Here is a 16,505-nt window from a genome sequence, read left to right on the forward strand (position 1 = left end):
GTCAATCCTTCCCCTCCTTCAACATTTCTCCTGTTTTCCATTTCAGCTGCGCCGGTTGTTCTCATCTATAGATTTCTTCTGAATTCTGCTGTTTTTGACTTTCTCTCCTGGTGATGAGATCATGCTGCACGAGTGTTGTAACGGAGGAAAAACAGCTCAACTGGAATGCTTTTCACATATACACAGGTTTTCATGTTTTATGGGGGCTTTTCCATAGACACAATGGCTTTTATACTGTACATGGTCACCATTATGGTGATCTGTGTTTCATTTAGTTGGAACTGTATATTCTATGCCCTACACTAACTCACCATCACAGAAAACTTTCTGTATTTTTATGTTTTCAAAACAATATCATTTAGCATGATTTATAAGCTATTTTACTCATGGGGACTAAATAATGACCACAGAAGATCAAAAATTTCGAGTTTTACTATCCATGTGGGGACAAAATGTAGGGAAAGTAGCGAGTACCTGAACCACACACACACTACATTCCTACGTATTTTTTCCATCTTATTTACATCAAATTAATAAATAAATATATATCATCTGATATGCTGTGTGTTTTTCCAAACATAGCATATAACTAATGAGTTAACTATTATTTAGGGAAATTATTATTTGTATATTTTACCAACACAAAAATAAAGCAAAGATAATTATATAATATGCTAAAAATGTTTTAAATTCAAAATATAAAATACAGCATAGACATTTGCTGTAAAAATGGAAGACATGAAAAAATTCCTATAAAAATTGGATTCATGCATACATTAATAAAACAATACATTTAATAAAACAAATAAAAATTGTATTTCTTTAAAACTGTATATTTGTATTGAACATTAATATAAAAAAAATCAATTTTAAAAGTTGTATTAATGTTATATTTGATATTATGAAATCTATTCTGAAAATTATGATTTGATTTTTTAAACGATTATGATTTTTCATAATGATTTGTTTCCTGCTATCACTGAAGCAAATATTTTAGCATTTTCTCAATTTTCTAGTATCTAAACAAGAGAGTTATAACATACAGTTTAAAAAATAATCTGATGACAGAAAGTTGCAAAATCCAAATGGAATAATATTTTTCCAGCACCTGTAATTAAACAAACTCTCTCTCACAAACACAATAAACACAGGAAAACCAGCTTCCTGAATGTGATCCAAGCTCCTGAACATTCCTGAAAAACACTCCAAATTACATCCAGGTCCAAATCAAATCAAATCAAATGTGAAGGTGACCAAAGCGGCGTGTCAGTGGTCAGTGCGGGTGACTGTCGGTCTGGTTTCGGGCCTCAAAGCCTAGAGCGGCGGGAATCCTGTTTACCAGCCAAGAAGGAACGCAGCTGCCCAAAGGTCAACCAATCTTACCACTTTCATAGTTTCATTTCACTTCTGAAGGGATGCCCAAACTGCAGCTAAAAAAAACTGTTGCAGAAAATACTGATAAATGTAAATGTATTAATTTAAACACCATCATCACAAAACACATCTTTATTTTTAAACTCCCGCTAGAATCGCAACACCTCTCCGATATCTCTAACACCTCTGAAAGCTGTGGAAATGATCCTGAATAGATGATTCGCTGTGAAACAAGTGATTTAACGCTTGACCGCACTTTAAGAGTCTATTGTCATACATCCATTTCCTTTTCTGAAAGGAAAAGGCCACCATTAGTTCCCCTCCTTTCAGCGTCTGCCGCTCTCTCTCGTCTTTACAACACAGAGCTGTATAGCCGTCGTCTGACTACAGAACTTGGCATTGCGGCCGGCGTTTTATCGGCTGTCTGAGCTGGACACAGCTCGATTAGAGATGAGAGCAGGCACATGTTTTTATCATGACTGCGCGATAATGGAAGCCGTATGACGTGGTGGCGAGCTCCAGAGATGACTAACCCGAGAGAAAGCATCCATCATTCTGACAAACGCAGAAGAAAAACAGAAACTTTTTTCCTCTGGAGCGGCGCGAGACGGCCAGAGATCTGAGATGCTCGTCAACAACTCCCATTAATCATCATCATTAATACAGCCGGCGTACGACCAGAAGACCAAGCGTAATTACGGCATCGTGCTCCTGGGTATTTAACCAGCGTATTTCTGCGGAGTTTAACGTCATTAATCGCTCCCAAAGGGCAATACGACACGCATCTCGTCAATAAACCACCAAACGGCCGCTTGTCCGGCATGCGCCGGTGAAACAGGACCTGAAGTGTAAATTATACACAAATCGTGCTTTCTAACACCTGATCTGCAGCGCGCAAACATCACAGTACGTGGTGTTGTTCAAATGCCGGAGCCGAAATGTAAACGCTGATTTTTAGAGACAGCAAAAGCAGAAGTGATCTAAACCAGGCCTGGTTTTTGGCAGGCGCTTTTGCAGCTTGCTCTAGCAGTTTAAAACTGCAGTCGAAAAAAACATAAATGCAAATGTTTGCTTTGAGAATAATCTTTAGAAAATACAGACTAGGTTAAACAATTCACATTTATTTGAATAGCGCTTTTTACAATACATATCGTTTCAAAGCAGCTTTACAGAAAATGCATTTCATCACTACAATTTAGTAATCTATTATCAGAGGTGACTGTCCAAATTATGTAATTTCAGAAATGTACATATACAAATCACGCTTTAACACTCTGTCAACTTGGATAATTTACCTACAGATTTCATCTGGTCATGACGAAATGTATAACTGAGTATCATCGGCTTAACAGTGGAAACTAATTCCATGTTTTCTTATAATATTACCAAGTGGCAGCATGTATATTGAAAATAACAGGGGGCCTAACACAGGCCCTTGCTGCACTCCATAATTTACTGACATTATCTTAGATTTTTCCCTATTTAAATAGACAAAATGGTGACTGTCTAATACTATCTAAACAACCTTAATGCCTGTCCCTGAAAACCAGTGTAACTTTGTAGTCGATCTAAGAGTATTTTATGATCTATAGTGTCGAACGCAGCACTAAGATCAAGTAAAACTAGTATTGAGATACAGCCTTGGTCAGAAACAGGGTATGCCAGTGTTAAAGGAAAATGAACAAACGTTGCCATTATATTTCATCAATATGGAAGTGGAAAAGCGGATGTGGCCGGAACAATGAGCCATCGGGCCATTTTAATAGCGTCCGGATTAAGACAGGAGATTCGGCCGGGTCAGCAGGAGATAATCTGAGTCCTGGCATTCTGTTAAACAGGAAAAGAACGGCATGGTGAACCGGCTAACTGACGCTGGGTTCCACACGGAGCAAAAGGGAAACTCGGCATGGGCAACAAAATCTCTTTCAGCGCCCCTGCCAACAAACAGAATTACGGCTCTGTGTCACAACAAAGGCGAAAACCATCGTCAAATGCTGCCTGTTCACATACTCTGAGCGCACAGATAATAGCTAAATATCTGAGCTGTCTGTAAATAGCTGCAAATAAAATACTGTGCTGTCTGTGGGTGTCTATTTCAGGAACTGACACCAATATAATGACCAACATATAGTGCGTCTGGCAAATAAATATGTGCAAATGCAACAAAATCACAACCCTAATATAATACACTTAAATAAATAAAAAGAAACAACAAATAAATAAATGCATTTAAATAAAATAAATACATTGAAATAATAAATAAATAATTAACTTAAAAATAACTGAATAAAATGCATTAAAATAACAAACAATAATTGTTGTAGGAAAGCTACAAAACATCTTGGCCATTATAATGCTTATTGTTATTATTATTACATATTTACCATTATAAAATTTTAAATATAAAATAAATTCAATATAACTAAAAATATAAAAATTAAATATTTGCCATTTTAAATAAACAATAATTGTAGTAGGAAAGTTGCAAAGCATCTTGGCCATTATTATAATAATAATATAAATATTATATATTATATTATTAATAAGAAGAAGAAGAAGAAGAAGAATATTATTATTAATAAATATTTACCATTATAAAAATTACAAATATAAAATAAATTCAATAAATAAATAAAAATATTAAATATTTGCCATAATGGCAAAGACATTATTCCTGAACATCTGGAAAAATATCCTAATTTATAAAAAAAATGCAGTATAAAATTAAATATTTTTAGATTTTATAGATTCTAAATTATATGTAGTCTCTTTATCATGAGGTTTCATGAATATAATTTGATTTTTTTTTTTTTTTTTAATGTCTAATTTTCACATTTCTTTCAATACTGAGCAAAATATTAAAATAAATAAATGAATAAAATGTATAAATTGAGACTAAACAGAATGAAAAACTGAAAGTAAATGTTGTGTCTACGAGAATGTGATCATTCTGATTATAGGTGTGTGCGTATTTAAGGGCAGCAGTGTAACTGACTTGTGTGTGTGTGTGTGTGTGTGTGTGTGTGTGTGTGTGTGGCCTTCACACCAGCTGGGAGAAGGCCAGCTGTCACTGCCACGATACACAATCTGACATTTACACACACACGTACGCACAACTATCAGTTGCATTATGTTACACGCTACAACATACATGACCTGTAAACCAGTTCACACACACACATAATAAGTCAAGCAAAAAGTCATCATTTTCACAATTCCACAGAAGACCAAGCTAAAAACACAAAGAAATAAACACAACAAAGGCTGTATTTGCATACATTTGCATTGGGAGTGTGTTTTTGGAATACAGCCCGGAACTGAACCGGACCGTGTTTCCTGAACCAGTGTATTTCAGCGCATGTCTGACTCACCTGGCGTGTGGACGAAGTAGGCCAGATACAGGTCCAGCTCTTTGACGGACACTCCGATGTGGTGCGGCTGCACGCAGAGGCCGTGGTTGGAACACTGTGGGGACTTGACCAGCCTCTCTCCGTCCGTGCTCTCCAGCGGGCTTCCCTTGAACAGGATCACCATCACCAGGTCCAGACGCCAGACCTTGTCCGCTTGCCGCAGGCAGTCGATGCGGCGGATCTTGCCCTTCTGGTCGGGGTTGGACAGCACGCAGCACGGCGGCTTCTTCCCCGTGATGGTGAGCACAAAGTCCTCGCGGAACTCCGGCCGGATGTCTTTGCGGAGCTTGGCGAGCAGACGGGACGCCCACTTCTGCTTGATCTCGGGCTTCTCGCCCAGGAGTTCGTCTTTGACGGCGCGCTCCTCGTCCTTCGTCATGCGCTTCTCGTGCTTCTTGAAGTACTTGCGCTTACGGGCCTGGAGGTTGAACCAGGTGTAGGAGAACGCGCGGACGTGTGGCAGCAAAGCCTCGATGAAGGGATGAAATTCATCCTGGTGGACAAAAAAAGGGAGGAATTTCAGAGCTCAAGGAAATGAGAAGATATTTGAAAAATAGTGCATTGCATGAAATCAAATTGACACATCTGCAAATAATATTCTTTTCCAGTAAAAATATCTAAATGCCCTTAAAAATAAAATAGTAGCAAGTACTACAGTATGCATCATGAATTACTGTACAGTTATTTTTAAACGAGTTTTAGGTTTTAAGCACTAATTTTAGAGAGTTTTATGCTGAAATCAAAAGTACACTGTAAAAAAGAATTGTTGGTTTAACTTAAAAAAGTAAGTTACCTGGCTACCTGAGTTACTCAAAATTTTGAGTTCACTGGAATTAAAAATTTGAGTTAATTCAATTAAGGAGATTGGTTTTACAAACAGAAACTCAAAATATTATGTTATCTGAACTACATTAATTATCTAAGCTGATTTGACAAAAAATGCAACGATAAATCATGAAAATAATTTTTTTACAGTGTATAAATACATTTAAGAATAAGCTTAAATAATCATATCTTTCCTCAAGTACATCTATACTGTTTTAAGAATGTTTTTACATATTTGACTTGAAATAAACAAAAATACAGATTGAGAAAATTATTTTTTGCAGTGTAGAAATCAATTTAGTCCATTACCTTGGGAAAAAAAATAATTTTCAATTGAAATTTTTTCACAGAAGCATGCATCAAATCATGTTCTAAGGATGTTTAGATATTTTTACTTGAAATAAACACAAAAATACAGATTGAGAAAATTATTTTTTGCAGTGTAGAAATCAATTAACTTGGAAAAAAAATATTTTCAATAGAATTTTTTTTTTTTTTTCCACAGAAGCATGCATCAAAATCCCCTTGAGCTCAGACGGAATTATTCTAAATAAATAAAACACTTTAGTAAACTGCAAACTAAAACACTGAAGAGGCAGTGCAGGAATTCCCGGGTTCTGCGATTCACAGAAAGCAGCTTCTTTAGCCCAAGTCAGGCCAAGAAAAGCTTGGCGATCCCCACGGCAACGGAAGACTCATTCAGCTCTCCAATAATACCTTCACCACACAACGCTCAGTGACAAAGCCTAAACCACGCCACGGTGCCCCAGTGCCAGGCCCGCCGTGCCCCAGACCCTCTCCGCCAACTCTCGCCACAACAAGACCGCGGTTAAACTGCGTCCCTTCAAGACCTGCCATCAAAACCCTCTCTGCGGGCTGCTGCGCTGCAGAAATCCAGGCATCTTCACATTTCCACAATGGAGAAGCACCATGAAAAGCACACTGCAGACAGGAGCAGAAAGAGAGAGAAAGGCTGGTAGTTACCATTTTGCACTCTCATCATAAATTTGGCACGCCGTTCAGGATAGAAAAAAAAGAAAAAAAAATCCACCCGCACCAGTTCTTTGCCACTCACGCCGAAACAACAACTGCTGGCTTGGCAAGGATGACGAATTGGCGACAAAAAAAAAAAAAACTTGGGTAAAAAGGAAAGAAGACTGGAGACGCTCCAATTGCCGGCGGAAAGAAGTTAATTTCAAGATCAGGAAATTTGCTTTTGCTGCAAACGGTTCCAGGTAAAATTACAAGATGGTAAAATTGGTTAGAAAAAAAAAAAAACGAAACAAAATAAAGGTGTGTGCACACGGAAAAAAAATAGAACTAGAAAGGCAACAGCACTCAAAATAAATGCTTTCCAAATAATTTACAAAAAAGAAAAAAAAAATCTAAACAATGCCGGAAAAAAAAATCCTTGGCAAAGAGCAATGAGTGTTTTCTTAGATCTTTGGATCCGGCAGAAAACTCAGAGCGCGCGGCGCACACATAACGCAGGCACACGCGCGCACATGCATGCCGCGGAGGGGGGTGGGGGGGTGGGGGGGCTGGCTAATGCAAAGCACAGAATACAGGCAGGAGAAAAAAAAAAGAGAACCGAATCAATGTTGGACGAGCTCGCAGGACCGCTGGCAAACCCAAGTGCTGCTGCTTTTTTTACTCCTTTTCTCTCCAACTCTCTCTCTCTCTCGATAGCTCGCTCTCTCTCCGCGTTCTTTCCTTAACCATTGCCTGAGTCTTTGCCAACACGAGTAGGGCCCACCTATTTGGCAACAAGATGCCTGTAGCTCAGCCAATACGTTAGCTTGAAGAGCTGAAAGGGAGGGGAAAGAGAGGAGGGGGGCTGGTGGCAGAACGAGAGAGAGCGAGTGAGCGAGCAAGAGCACCCAGTCCAGTCCGATGGTGCACAATTTGCCAGTTTGACAAGTTCCGATCCACCGCCGAGGCAAAGTTCAGCATCCCATCAAGCTTGTCATGGCAACTGTGCTCTTAAGTCTGGGTTGGGGTGACCATTGCTGTGGCTATACCAGACCCTCCCCTCCACCGGCTTGCGTAATGCCACCTTGGCACAGGCTGATGGGAGAAAGACCATGGCTCTCTCTCCGAAACTCCCAGCAGACCCTGCAGCCGGCAGCTGCTTGTGGATTTAGCGGCCGAGACAAAGACGAAAGCGACCGCGCACCCCATGTGCATCTCTAATTTAAAACAAACATATGCTGTGTTTGTCTGCAAAAACACCCAACACAAGGAGCTCAACGAAGCAGAGAATATCGGACCTATCTAAAGAAGTTACTCGAAAAACTCTGCAGAAGTTGTTTGGAATGCGCTGTAAACCCGAATAAGTTGGCAAAACTCAAAAAATTTGAGTTCTCAAAATTTTTAAGTTAAGAAATTCAAAGTTTAAGTAAACAGAACTGGCAGATTTTAATTTTTTGTACTCATACATTTTAATTGTTCTCAACTTGAAATGTTTGAGTACACCAATTCACATTTAACTTAAAATTAACATTTTTATTAGTGTAAACTTAGCTAGGTGTAACAAGCTAATTCAGAAAATGCTAACTTGCTAATTTGCTAGCATGTTAACAATAGCATGATATAGCACTTGCTGAATGAGTACAGCAATATAAAGATTTAACATACTTGCTCTCAAACCAAGTCACATATGCACCACTTGATACTATAACTCTCCAAAAACCCAAATTAACAGAAACTCTTTTAAATTAGCATAACAAAATATTAATAACTACTAAATATCTCACTTAACATTAATCTTGCACAAAAACAAAACAAAAAAAAAAACACTATATAACACTTAATTTTAGCCTTTACTCTCATTTTCATGTGGGATAGGCAAAGCATGGGAAATAGAAATCCCAGCTCAGTATCAGTTAAACTTAATTCAAAACTTAAACTCAAAACAATGGAACAGTTCAGTTTACTTAAAATATATCAGTTCTGTGAACTTAAAAGAAAAAGAAAGTGCTAAATACTCATAAAAGTTTATTTGACTGAACTAATTTGTTTAATTTAAGTTGGTCCTACTTAAGAAAATTAATTATTTTGAGCGTTAGAGTTTACAGTGTGGCATTGAATAAATATTGAGTTTGCCGCACAGAATCAATTATACCAGAAGTTGTGTCCGCTCTGAAATCTCCCATTAGCCATTTTCAGAAATGGTCGACCACTAATGAGTATGACAACATATTCTATAAGAACTTGTTTTTGTGAGGTTTCAAAGTTTAACTGCACAAATTTTAATATGCATCAGAAATCTGCCAATGAACGGTTTAAAATGCTGTTCAAATGCCGAGATTGCTTTAACCGTGAGTGCAAATACTTTGTTTTTTTCCACATGTAATCATAATCTTTTATCTGAGTTTTGGGAATACTTTAATCATGCCATCAAAAAGAATATAAAACAACAGCTGCTTATGGCATAAAGTAGAGATATTCAGATCCGAGACTAAACGAGACATAGACGAAGCTGCGGATCAATTCTTGTTGACGTTCTAAAAAAAATAATAAAATCACTGAATGACGGCTTGGTTCTTCCCACAAAAAAAAAAAACAAGACAAGGAAATTGATTTGAAATGCTGGATTAGCAAACATATGCAAATATCTCTTAAATGACAGACCAAAGAAACCTCATTGGACGGATGTATGGTGATAACGCTCTCCCATCGCAGTAAAACTCTTCATTAGTGTTTCCTCTTTCAAATCTGAGCCTACGTGTCAAAACCAACACCTGCTTGAGGTCTCTAATAAGATGCTAATTGAAGCACACAACCAGAGGAGAGCAGAATTTGTTTATGAATGCATTTGATTCAATAAAAGCAGCACCTTTATTTCAAACAATCCCTTCTCTGTTTGAAACACAGCCCTTAATGGCTTCCTACCAGTGCGGGTATGAGATAATTAGGTCCTGATCAACATGTGCATTTGAAAACTCACTTGCCTGAAGCACTTATTCTATAGAAAAGTAGTGTCAGAGAATAGGTCAAAATAAAGCATTTTAATTACTTTTATAAAATAATACTTTAATTAAAATTTAAGTAGTATGCAAATGGTAAATAGTAAATTAAATTATTTAAAATATTAAACTAAGATAAAAAGCTACAGATAATATCTAATCCACAGAATCTTTTAACTATTCATCCACAGCGCATGCCAGTATGTTATTCCTGCCAAAAACACTTAAAAATACGAAAGAAAAAATAATTAATCACATTCAAACATCTTTGTCTTCAAATTTGCGCTGTGTAAATTGTGAAAACAAAAACGCTATTCAAAATATTCAGTATAACGTTAGCCAACTGCCAGTTTCAGGTTGCTTTCCAAAACTATTTATTGAACATTTGTACATTTTAGGCCTATTTTTTTTTTTTTTTTTTTTTTTTTATAAACGCAGTGAGATTGATGTTTCCGTTAACCCTTGCTTTGTATTAGCTACGTCTGGGCCTGTCATCGCTTTCAATGAGCTTTTCCAACATATAAAATGACTGTCACCAAAAACTTAACTAACAAGCCAAGTGAAGAGTTAAATGTTTTTAGAAATATCCATAACGCAGCAAAATATCGCAATTCATCATTATTTCCAACCCTGTTCCCGTCCTGTCATCAAATCCATACAAACCCTGGCCTGTGATTCCCACCAAGAGGCGTGTTGCTCCTCAAGGAGGTCAGGTAAATCCTAAAATACTGTTAACAGTTAGTAAAGCAGCGTTTAACGTTTAGCGACTTGTTTCTTAGCGTTTTGCCAAGTAACATCAGCGGCGCGTCACGTCCGCCATTTTGACCACAAATTATGAGGAGCACAAGATTTCTGCCAGCTCAATTAAAAATAATCGCTATGTTATTTTTTCCCTTTCGCCTGTTCCTACAATATTAATGCTTAAAAGAGAGAAGACATCATCTCTCAAGTGTGTGCCAGCAGTCGGATGGAAATGAACGAGCTGGAAAGAGTGTTTGCTGTCGGGCGCCAGAGAATCATTTGTGTTAGTTTGTCACTGACGGTAAAATCAATTAATAATAACAAAAACACACCCAAGCACCTTCCAATCAATGCAGGAAAAAAAACTGTTTGGCCAAAGAAAATGACTTGATCATCCAAGCACGCACGATTTTGAATAATGTAGGCTATACTACAAAAATGGTTCAAATTATTGGCATATAGGTCTGTATAACAGCAAATACAATTTCCTGGCATATAATGTACAAGTCGCACAGTTAATAAAATGACAAGCTGCGATAGGAGAAATAAAGCAGTGATGGAAAGTGTTTTTTGTAAGGCCTATCAAACTTTATCAAAAACTCACCTGCTTAAGCTAAATTTAGCTTGTTTAGTTTTAAATTTTGTTTCGATATTTGAGCTACAGAGGATTATAGCCTACATTTTACACTGAGAACTTGCTGTCAAGTTGGCAAAGTTGCTCTATAAAGCAAATGTGATCATTACCCTAGTTTTACTGAGCTGGCGCAACAATAAAGAAAAAAACATGAAGAAAAATAAATCATAAACACTGGAAGCCTAAAACAAAAACACTCTTTTTCAAGAATCCACAAAAGATTATCAGATCTTTGACTGAGAACGCGCGGATGCCTTTGCTGAATATTGATGATTTTTCCTGGTGATTCTTTTCGGATGTTTTCTGTTAAAACACTTTAAATGATTATATAATTCGGTTACTGAATATAATGATGTCGAATCCAAGCGCATTTAAAGGGTTATTTGGAGAAAAAGAGAAAATGATACTGAACAGGCACGAAAGACGAATTCAATTACACTCCAGCAGCGCTTTAAAAATAACTCTTAACAACTGTAGCGATTAGTCTAGCTTAAATAAGATATTATTATATTAATAAGAAACAGATTTAATCGAAATGTTAGATAGTAAACTAATATAATATCGTGTAATATCAATATCCGCGGAGCAAATTAGATCATTTTATACAGGCAAAACCGGAACACTCTTGACTCTCATTTAGCCTTCTGAAACAGAAAACGAAATAAAAACACATCCGTTTAAGTATAATATAATTCATTTACCTCGCTTTTCAGTGCCAGCAATGCACAGCAGGTCCATTTAAAATAGCCTATTGGATATTATTACAGCATGGTATTGTTTTATTATATAATATATATATATATATATATATATATATATATATATATATATATATATATTAAGAGACAACTCAGCTAGTAAAAAACAAATGTGTTATAGTGAAATATTAGATTTAAAACTCATCAGTGTGAATTCAACTTCACTCTCTAAGAAATATCAGAGCCATCTTTATATACTTCCATACTTGGAAATGATGTCTTCTCTTATGAAATATATTTATTCTAAAAAGCTAATAATAATTATTATTATTATTATATGATAAAAAAATAATGCTTTGATAATAATACTAATAATAATGATAATGATTGTTGTTGTTGTTGTTGTTGTTGTTGTTGTTAAATACCCAAGCTAAATTAGGAAAATTAGTCTGGAACCTGAAAGATCATGCATCACAAATTAAAATGTTTTTATCAAATAAATAACAAAAAACATGAATTTAAATATTTGATGGAGGTGGAACATTTGCAAAATTTAGCGTATAATTAATTAAAGTGATAGCTACATTTAAAGCTAAGGTTTTGAAGCACATATTAATTAAATATTAATTATTGAAAATAATATTTAATTATGAAGATGAGTGAATAATTATGTATTGTTTGATATTGTTTTAAGGCCCTGTTCTTTTTATCTGCAGGTTTCTGGTGTGTGGACCATTGGGGAAAGCAGGCAGGTTTAATGAGAGAGATTTTGGGTTTTGTTGGTCGCCCGCTGCGCGTCCGTGACCCTCCCTGCGGGTGTGACCCACCGTGACCCTGAAACTGCATAATGAAGACAGACATGACGGCGGATTCTGGCCCTTACAGGAGAAAGACACTATGACAATAAACGAAAATTAGAGACAAAGAGGCTGTTAGAATCATTTTTTGAAAAGGGAAAGGAGGCAGGCCTCGAATGAGACAGTGAGAGACAGAGTAAAAATGTGATAAATACCAACATGACAGACGTTGAGGGAGGTGGAGGCCGTGGAGAATCATGTGCTAACACGCGCTATCGCGAGGACATGCCAGCGTGGACAAAACCATGGCGGTAAAGAGACAGCTGACCCAAACACACACACACACACACACACACACACACACGGTCGTCTATTGTGTCAGACACTGGACACACTCTCACACACACTCACCTCACACCTCAGAGACATGGGCCGTGTGTGAAGGTGTGTAAGCGTGAGGTTAGAGCAGGTGTGTGTGTTGGCACAGGTAAGGCACAGCATGTGCGTCTGCCCCTCCTCTCGCTGCAGGTCTGTTTTGAGTTCTGAAAGACAGTCTGAGATGAGTCAGACGCAGTAAAAACTGAGCTCTTTCAGTGACGAGTGACATCAGCTGCTGTCAACGCAATCAGAGACGCACACCTGCAGATTTATATGCAATTCAAAACACAAGCAGTTTTAAAGCAGTTGCTGTGAAATATAGGAGCAAATTGTTGGTTTTGCATGTTGATTACAAACAAACTGTCTAAAATCAGAAAAAAACAATGTGACTTTTATCCTTAAAAGTAATATTTTTGGTATACATTAAAATAAACATTGGATATATAGGATTTTGACTGCAAGATGTAACTGTGCTTTCAACATAAGGGTTAATGCTGCGTTAAAAACAACCCAAGTTGTGTTGGAAATGGACAAACCCAGCAGTTGGGTTAAATGTTTGCCCAATGTGCTGGGCAGTTTTATTTAACCCAACTATTGTTTAAAAATTACTATATGGCTGGCTTAAAATGAACCCAAAATGGTTGGGTTCAGGTTGTCACATTTAAATCACTGTTACATGGTTTATATGATACAATTTTACAAACTAAATTCATTAAATACATTTTATTTTTGCTAAAACAATTTATTTTGCAGTTTCATTGTTTTATTGCTGTTTCATTAATAATTTTGTGCTTCATGGCTGTTTTAATATGAAATTTAGGCCTTTATATGGACCTTATAATGACTATTAATTGGCAGATTCTCATTAGCCTATAACAACTTACCCCATATAGTCAAAGTACTCAAAAAAAAAAAAAGTGTTTTAAGCCCAAAGTATACTTCACTTTTTTATGCGTATACGTGAGGGTCAGCGTACAGTGCGCGTGACGCGAATTACTTTGTACGCGCATTTAATTATTTTTATTTTTTTGTGGTAATTAGTTTATCCACAAGGTGGCAACCGTGCCCTGGGGGCGTCGATTCACAAGGTAGTCGAAGAATACCTACATAAACTGAACAGACCGATGTGGTGAGAAATTGAGTCCCACCAAGAATTGGGTCTCCTTTAGGACCCCAAGTGATCCCATTGGTTCATCTGACTTTTAATGGGTAATATTTTTAGCACCTGATTACAAATCATTATGTTTTATATCATTTAAATGCGTTATAATGACCATTAATGTCTTTTAAATGACATGGTTCATATACTAGTATAACTGAAATTACAGGTTGTGAAATCAAGCATTTCTTGTTCTTACTGTTTTGTAGTTGTCTTATGTACTAGCACAGCATACATCTACCCAATTAGCCTGCTAGCTTAGCTTATATTATATCAGGTATGTTTTTTGCTTCAAATATAGTTCCCAATTACATGTTTGTGTGTACTTATTATAGTATTATTGTATACTATATTGTATGCTATTATTGTGTAAAGTTAATTACTTTTACAGAACATAGTATGTTGCAACAATCCTTGTCCTTATAAACAAAACACATTTTTAGGCATAGTTGTGTTTCCAGTTTGTTTTATTACGCAATACATAGGCATTCATTTTATATTTCAAGCATGCTGTTTGTGCACTTAATGTATTAAACATCATACAATGGTGAAATAGATTATAATTAGTCAAGACATTGCAATAACAACTTTTGATCAGGCATTATCGCCTGGGTCCTAAAGGAGACCCGATTCCTGGGGAGGGGGGCTGGATTTCTCAAGACACCAGGGTAGCGTTTCCCAAAAGCATTGTAAGCCAAAGTTGATCATAGCTCCATTGGTGGCAATGGTTCTACAATCAACTTAGGCTTACGATGCTTTTGGGAAACGCTGCCCAGAACGCATGCAAGCTACAGCGACAGTGGAGGCCTATATAGACGACAGATTGTGCGAAGAGGTTAGAAAGTACCCACATTGGTACAACTCTAGCATGAAAGAATACAAAGATGTTTACATGTTTTGTAACTTGTGGAGAAAGAAATTGCTCAAAACTGCGCATGCGGCAAATGCCTGTGTATGTGTACGGGTCAAGTGAAGTCATATTAGAATGATTTCTGAAGGATCATGTGACACTGAAGACTGGAGTAATGATGCTGAAAATTCACCTCTGAACCACAGGAATAAATTACATTTTGAAATATATTCACATAGAAAACATGCAGCCTTGGGGAGAGACTTCTTTCAAAAACATTAAAAAATCTGAACAAACAAACACTTTTGAACCATAGTATGTGTCTACAGAAACTGACATTAAAAAATATATCTACGCTGAGAAATATGTGTGAACAAAGTGTGACAACTAGCCCCAGTAACCTTATGTATCCCATATACCCTCACATGTCCATCAAGTAGCTGTAGATTTTATCTTCTCAGTGCAAGACACACTTTAACAAAAATTCCTCGACATCAGTTTAACTGTTTCTCAGATCCATTTACACATACAAAGAGAGTCAAAACACACACTTCTTTCTCTTTCCTTTATATGCAACCCCATTTGCTATTAGCATAAATGCAGATTTCCTTTTTGAATTAACAAATACTAGTGTACCACCATAAACTACGTTGGGTGTGAGGACTCACCCTGGCCCGTACAGATCGTGGCTAGCTAGTGATGCATGACGATAGCTGAAGCTGTTTGGTGGTGTTTGCAATTACCCCAGTTTACAAACCAGCACATTACTACGTGTGAAAAATCTGCAAGCAATTTGTGGCAGCGGAGAGAGAGGAGAGGCACATGTATCCCAGAGGGCCCTGAGAGACTGGAGCTCAAGAGCTGCACGGAACGCACGGCACTCTGGGAAGAACCGCAGTTTAGGGTTAAGGCCTGCGAAATATCAACCCCAAATTCATCAGTTCATTTGTCAACACATTCCCTGGGACTAATGAGAGGAAATGGTTAAGGTGTGCTGCGCTACACGGTAGATTTGCACCAGCAGCAGTGCCGTTGAAACTCGACACGACCAGATACAAGTACATTTTAAAGAAAGGAGAAAAGGAGATGAAAGATTAAATCTACAGAGTGTGTTCCTTCCAACACACTGTGTTGAAACTGTGATGTCATACATGCACATGTTTTTTCTTTTCCGCTTGGCTAACAGGAGACACGTAATTGCACTAAACAATGCAAACAATGATGGCTCGCTGATGAAAATCATTACTGCATAATTCCTTGAGTAGGTGTTGTAGCAAAGGATGTAGTTTAGCAAAAACAAACAAAAAAAGCCAGAGGCAAGAGACTTCATAATGAATGATGGATGAAGGAAGGCTGGCAATGATGTTCCTGTATGGCTCAAATGGCAGAGACTAGCGCTAGCAACGCCAAGGTCACAGGTTCAGTTCCCAGGGAATGCAAGTGCAGATAAAATATATAGCTTTCGCCACATTTATTACTGGGATGGATGGATGGATGGATGGATGGATGGATGGATGGACGGACAGATGGATGGATGGAACAGCTGGATGGATGGATGTACAGACAGATAGATGGATGGATGGATGGAACAGCTGGATGGATGGATGGATGGATGGACAGACAGATAGGATGGACAGACAGATGGATGGATGGATGGATGGATGGATGGAT

The 16,505-nt window shown here is 37.3% G+C and overlaps 1 protein-coding gene across 9 annotated transcripts in view; it reads right to left on the bottom strand.

The window, feature by feature from the left end:
- Positions 1–16,505, bottom strand: part of nfixb (nuclear factor I/Xb) — a 202,917-nt gene that overhangs the window by 115,692 nt on the left and 70,720 nt on the right. For 7 of the 9 annotated variants that reach the window (XM_051886162.1, XM_051886169.1, XM_051886163.1 and 4 more), the window contains one exon: positions 4,746–5,277. In XM_051886162.1, the coding sequence (XP_051742122.1) occupies positions 4,746–5,277 (532 nt within the window). The other 2 variants (XM_051886167.1, XM_051886164.1) reach the window with 2 other exon arrangements.

This window comes from Ctenopharyngodon idella, chromosome 3 (assembly GCF_019924925.1).
Source record: "Ctenopharyngodon idella isolate HZGC_01 chromosome 3, HZGC01, whole genome shotgun sequence".
Classification (NCBI taxonomy): Eukaryota; Metazoa; Chordata; class Actinopteri; order Cypriniformes; family Xenocyprididae; genus Ctenopharyngodon; species Ctenopharyngodon idella.